Raw genomic sequence first — 6279 nt, forward strand, 5'->3', positions numbered from 1 at the left:
CAGCTAACATAAAAGAAGCATTCGTCCCAACATAAAAATGGTAACCCAACAACGTGTGTAAAACCTGTAAGGATGCATTCTTCTAAAATGGTAACACAACAACATCTGACAAGTTGATGAGGTTTAGGAACTGCATTTGGCGAACAAAAAATAAGGTTGACAAGAAATGCGCCTTCGCTTCCTGGTTGGTTCACAGATAAGCTTCAGGAAGTCATACAAGTACTGACAAGCTAGATCACCATTCACAGAAGTGATGTTCAGTTACAGAGTTACTGCCCAAGGTCAAAACAAGGAAAAAGAAATAAACAAGTACACAAGAACTGAAAACTTGGGACGACTAACCACCGTCAATACCAGAATACAAACAAATGCACTGACAATAGGCCAACAAGTTGAGACTCCTCACTGACACATGCCCCTGGATCCTCCTTTGTTGCATGGAAGGTTCATAAAACGGTCAAGCAAGCAGTGTGTCGACATAGCTCATCCATTGCGCCTTCAAAATGGGGTTATTTGTATTACCAGTGAGCATGCAGGCGGGTTGCTTGCCTTACCTGAACCCTGAACATGAAACGGAGATGAGCAGGAACTCTTCCCGTCGGAGGAGATAGATTCAGAATGTACGTCCACTGGCAAGGCCATCCCAAATTTCTGACGGAGATACGAGTTCGATCAATCCTAGCATGTTGGTCTGGTCTGAGTCTGATTATCAAATTCCTGTCCCAGCATCTCTGGATCTGTCTTCTGAATGCAGTCAAGGAACTGAAAATAACCATCTTGTTTTTAGTTCAGAACATGTGGTGAATAATAAACAGAGATGAAAAAAGCAGGTTTACCTGTTGAAGATTTCAGATTTCAGATATGGCAGCAGGATAGTAGGTAGGCTTTTCCGACATGGCAGCATAAATCCCCAGTTTGTTTTCTGAAATCCCAGCAACTGGAGAAGAGAAGTACTGATTATCGAGACATCAAAATCAAGATGGCCACATGGGTATGAGGTTCTGGTTATCATCTGACCTCCCAGCGTTCATCTATCTTCACCGTTATCATGAGCGCGTGAGGACGAGGTTTTGAAGTGAAACCGAACCTATTCACATCACAAGAAAAATATGTTAAGCATTTTCCCTCCCAACCAAATATAATAACTAATGTAATAGGTGATCCAGGACAGGGATGGCCTGGGCAATCCCTCCAGTAGCATATAATTGTACGATTTTGGTGTTTAGTCCAAAAAATAAACTGGGCATGTATGGTAGAAGTATACCTTAGAAAGGTACTCAGCGATCAGTCCACATAGTCCCCATCAATTTCGACCTCTAGCTTGTTTGTTGCTAGTAATCTGCATCCTTCTGATAACTCGGCGCTGCAGTTGTAGATCTCCAGTTTTTCCAGCGAAGGTGGGAGGCCCTCCTTCAGAAGCCCTGATATGCTATTACAAAATATGATCTCCAAACTCTTGAGGGAAGGGAGGCTGCGCAGCCCTGTAGGAAGATATACGAGATGCCAAAAATGCTTAAATTGGAGCTCTTGCAGGGACCCAAGGAGCAGAAGTGCTTTCTCTTGCTCATCTGTTAGTCTCGTTGCATCCGAATGAGTAAGCCTTAGGCTTCGGAGGCAGGTGAGACCCTTGCAGAATGACATGTTCAGGGTAGACAAGTTATCGGTCTCGAGACTTTCCAGTGCAGGGAATAACTCACAGCTATGACTTGAAATACCCTCAACTGGCTCATAACTCTCCATTATGCTAAAGTAATCCAAGGTAGGGGACTTAACTATTATCAAATGTTTCAGATCCACGAGAGACTGCAAGCCCTCTAATGAGACAAGCGATCTACACTGATGAATTTCCAAACGTTCCAGCGCTGTGCAGGAATGCAGCTGTAGTGATTCAAATCTTGAGTTCTTACATAACACCAAAGACCTGAGGGTTCCAAGCGATTGCATGCCTTGTAATGCGACGAGCTGTTCACACAATCTAATTTCTAAATCTTCTAAGGCCGTACAGGAATCCAGCTGTAGATATTCCAAGCTTCCACTGTTTACTTCCAACTTTTTGAGGCACGGGAGATTACCCACAAAGCAGGGCCGCAGAGTTTTTTGGGAATAATCATACCAAACAAGTTGTTCAAGTGATTGCGGGAGGAGACATCTGCCATTCTCTTGGCCCTCTTCCTCTACCTCCTCCCCGAGGATGGTAATTCCAGCCAATCCTTCCCTACTCCCATCAAATATTAGATGAGGGCATCCACCAATTGTTATCTTTCTGAGATTCAACGGAATGTGCACGAGTTCATCTACAGCTATGCTTGGCCGTGTGTCATCTGCATATCCTGATGACGCATCACATAGATATCTTGATGTCCAAGAAGCTGGGACTTTTTCTTCCTCTTCTATCTTCAGTTGTTTCAACTGCGGACAGCCAATTAAATCCAATTCCTTCAGGGTTGACGAATGTCGCAGCATCAGAGATAGCCCCTTTCCCGTCATTCCACATTCTTTAATATAGAGACTTTCAAGAGATGGGAGAGCAGCATCTTTTACAGTTATCATGTCTTCATGGGTATGCTCTGCCACAAAATCTAGAGAGAAAAGTTCTGTGCAGTACTCTATTTTCAAACTCTTTAAAGAGATGAGCTGACTCAAACCTTTGAATGAAATAGATGTTAGGTTTTTGCACCACAATATCTCCAAGTATTTGATATCCTTAAGATTATGGAATGCCAAAATTTTGTCATCGAGTGTATCACGCAAAAGTGTATCTCCGCTAATTTTGAAATTTTCCATGGAAGATCCCTCCATTGTCATAATTGTTGAAACTCCACTGATTAAAAGTTCAGAAAATGTGGCTGAAGGTGGAAGGGGGATCTGTGGTTGCAAATGAGGACAATCACAAATGATGAGTTTCCTCAGACTGGGCAACCATGGCTTCTGCTCAGTTGTGTAGTTATGACCTTTCTGAAACAAATCAAACACCTTAAGTGCAGGGCAACTCTTGATCTCGAGCACCCTTAAACTAGACATCATATCACCCACAGAAGTACAGGAACATCTTTGTAAATCTGGCATTCCATCTAAAACTAGCTCCTCCAGTGACGGAACCGATATTTCTTTTACTCTTTGCATGTTGCGCAACTTCAATCTTTTAAGAAACCGAAGCATTTCCAGAGATTGAAGTATTCTCCATCCTTCGCAATCCTCTAGATGAACCATATGCAATGAATTAATGAAAACAACATCCAATACTTGAAGATGGAAAAACTTGCTCAATACATGAGGGAAAGCCTTCTGCTCAGTATGATCATCCTGAAGTTTTAGATACCGAAGACTTGTAGGATTTACCAAGCTACATGGGAAAGAATTAAAATCAGCAGATGTTACAGACATTTGCAACAAACGCAAATTATGTGCTTTCCCAAATACATCTTGGAATGCTTTGAAGAAAAAGGAGTCATATTTCCCAATTAACACCAATGACCTCAACTTTCTCACAGATGCGACTATATTTTGCAGGAGAAATTCAAACTTGTCACTGCGAGGTATGTTCCCAAAATATACAGAACTGATTACTATAGACAAATGGTGTATAGTTGGCAAAATTTCATTGCAATGCAAACCATCCAAAGCTGCACACTCAGTTCTTGAAACTAGCCTTGCAAAATCATGCATCAGGCCACGCATAGCATAGCAAGTTTGCCGAACAAAATGGAAAAAGCCTAGGTTCACCAAATCAGTCAGATAGTACTGTCCCATCTCCTCCAAACTCTTATTTGAATGATCACGCTTCACAAATCCCTGTGAAATCCAAAGACGAACTAGCTCCTCGGAAGCAAATTCATAATCATAGGGGAATATAGAACAATATGAGCAGCATTGTTGTAAACGGTAGGGCAGCTCATCATAGGAAAGCTTCAAAGAAGACATGATGCCACCATCATGGTTAAGGGATTTCCATGCTTCGGTCTTCAAAATGTTACTCCAATGATCCACTGTAAGATGATCTCTTAATAGTGTCCCAGTAGTTTGTGCTGCTAATGGGTTTCCTCTTAACTTTTGTGCTATTTCCTGCCCTAAGTCACTTAGACTTGCTTGCGCTTCGTAATTCTCATCACCAAATGCGCATGATTTGAATAATTGCCAAAAATAGTCCTTTCCCAAAGCACCTAAGTTAATTGGTCCAGCTGTACCTCTCCTTTTGGCAACATAAGGTTTTCTAGTTGTCAGAATTATCATATTGCCAGTTGCGCCATCAGAATTGAAAGGAGCCAATAATTTGTTCCATCGGCCATCATCCATGCCTTCCCAAAAATCATCTAAAACAAGTAGAACCCTCTTTGATTTAATATGACCCTTCAAGACCTCCTGAAGCTTGGGAAAGCTGCATAGGCCCTCATGCGTTTCTTGGGAGACGTAATCTAACATCTCTCTTGTGATTCTCATTTCATCAAAGTTGTTAGACACCCAAATCCATATCTTGTGATCAAATTGACTTTCCACAGCTGGATCATTGTATACAAGCTGAGCGACAACTGTCTTCCCAACTCCTCCGATGCCTACAATAGGCAGAACAGTTACACTGGCAGTTGATTTGTGTTTTTCTATCGACTTTTTGATGGATCTCTTCTCTGCAGCTCTCCCATACACTTTTCCTTGAGCAAGACTTGATGTTCTTCGGCGTGGATCTGAGACTCTACTCTGACAGTGACTTGAACTTGCACCATCTAAGTCTGGCCCAAGTATCTTGAGAAGCCCTGTGATAGCCTCTCGCCTGCCTTGCAACTGACTAGTGATGTTTTGTATCCTTTCAGAAAATGCATCCTTGTTCCAACCGTTTGGGTTAGCTGTGGTGATCTGTGTTGACTCCTGTCCGGTTCTCATCCTTTTTCTGCTAGACGAATTACCAGCTGCAACATGTGTAGGAATTGTAGTAGCATCAGCAGTGCTGCAATGAGAAATAGATTATGGATTAGCGGTGAGAACATTAATATACTCTTAAGCAGACGTGTATTAAAAACGATTCGCAAACGTGTGCCTGTGTGATGAAGAAAAAAAAATCTAGGTACCTTGAAGAAGGGTCAGTTGGTCCACGTTTCTTGGTACAACTTTTGCTCTTGAGATGATTGCGCAAAACTGATGTCCCATTTCTGGTATCGCACATAAGCTCCTTTTGACAGCGCTTACATCTTGCTTTGGCAGGCCGTTCCTTTTCGTCAGAGTCTATGATGTCAAAGTGAACCCATTCCTTGGACCGTAACCTGCCATTACTGCTACTCTGTACATCATCAGCATTTTCTCTAGATCTCTCAACTTGTTGCGTTCCATGTCCATCCATTTCGGGCAGCGTCTCTAAGGCAAAAGAAAGGGTAGACCGGCCAATTAGCAAGCAGTTCAGCAGATACTTCGACTAAAAAAATGCATTACGAAAATTACCTGATTGGAGACCCTGCTGTAGCCTGTAGTGGTCGAGCTCATCGACCGCATCGTCAGCGTCGTAGAGCAGCTCCTTGATATGAGCAAGAGATCGGGCCAGCGGCTTGTTTCCGGTCGCCCTCCCGTGCACAGCAGAAACCACCATCTCCACTGCCTCCACCTCGGACTTGAGCTCCTCCACGTCGTTGCCAAGGCCAGCTTGGCGAATCCAGGAATCCAGCTTGCCGCTGGAAGGGAGATTAGCAAGGATTGTATCTGTAAGCCACCCGATCGCGGCCTCCAGCGTGGTGTCTTCCACCGCCTCCATCAGCAGATCCCGGCGGAAGCAGTAGCAGGAAATGGAGAGAGCAGCAGTGGGAAGCAACGCGCAAGGAGATCACTACCTGGAGGGTTGGTGGATGTGACTGCTTCGACGGGCGTGCTGGGGCTGCATTTTCTCTCCGGCCCGGTGATCTGCATCTGCATAGTGGGATACACGCTGGTACAAATTAACGTTTGTTAATCCCATCATGTTGTCAGTGGGTATCGAGTCATGGCTCCTGTAAAGCATGGCGGCATGGCTGTAAAGCCTAAGCACAATGCCAAACTAATGATGACTCCCACTGTTAAACCCTAAACTAATATAGGATGTGCTTGAGTCCTGGCAAACCTTTGATTAAAAAAATCCATTCTACCAAAGCATGCAGGACCTGAGAGGCTCAAGTCTTCTGTTCTCAGACCCATCCACACCCAAACGCTCATAGGAGAAAGAGAAAACGTAGAGAAGTTTCATATAAGTACTGAACGATGGTCCAAAACGAATTTTTTTTCAACAACAAAAAACCCGTGTCGCCCTCCTCTGCCAACAGAGGA

The 6279-nt window shown here is 43.6% G+C and overlaps 1 protein-coding gene across 1 annotated transcript; it reads right to left on the bottom strand.

Moving 5' to 3' along the window:
- Positions 1 to 211: 211 nt before the first annotated feature.
- LOC119318661 (putative disease resistance protein RGA4) lies at positions 212 to 5862 on the bottom strand. Its single transcript, XM_037593242.1, has 6 exons — positions 5428 to 5862; positions 5061 to 5343; positions 1265 to 4939; positions 1018 to 1087; positions 837 to 937; positions 212 to 762 (listed from the first exon to the last, which is right to left on the bottom strand). Exons 1-3 carry the CDS (start codon positions 5732 to 5734, stop codon positions 1285 to 1287), a joined length of 4245 nt encoding a protein of 1414 aa, XP_037449139.1. The 5' UTR covers positions 5735 to 5862; the 3' UTR covers positions 212 to 762; positions 837 to 937; positions 1018 to 1087; positions 1265 to 1284.
- Positions 5863 to 6279: the final 417 nt, after the last annotated feature.

The sequence above is a fragment of the Triticum dicoccoides genome, chromosome 6A (assembly GCF_002162155.2).
Source record: "Triticum dicoccoides isolate Atlit2015 ecotype Zavitan chromosome 6A, WEW_v2.0, whole genome shotgun sequence".
Lineage (NCBI taxonomy): Eukaryota > Viridiplantae > Streptophyta > Magnoliopsida > Poales > Poaceae > Triticum > Triticum dicoccoides.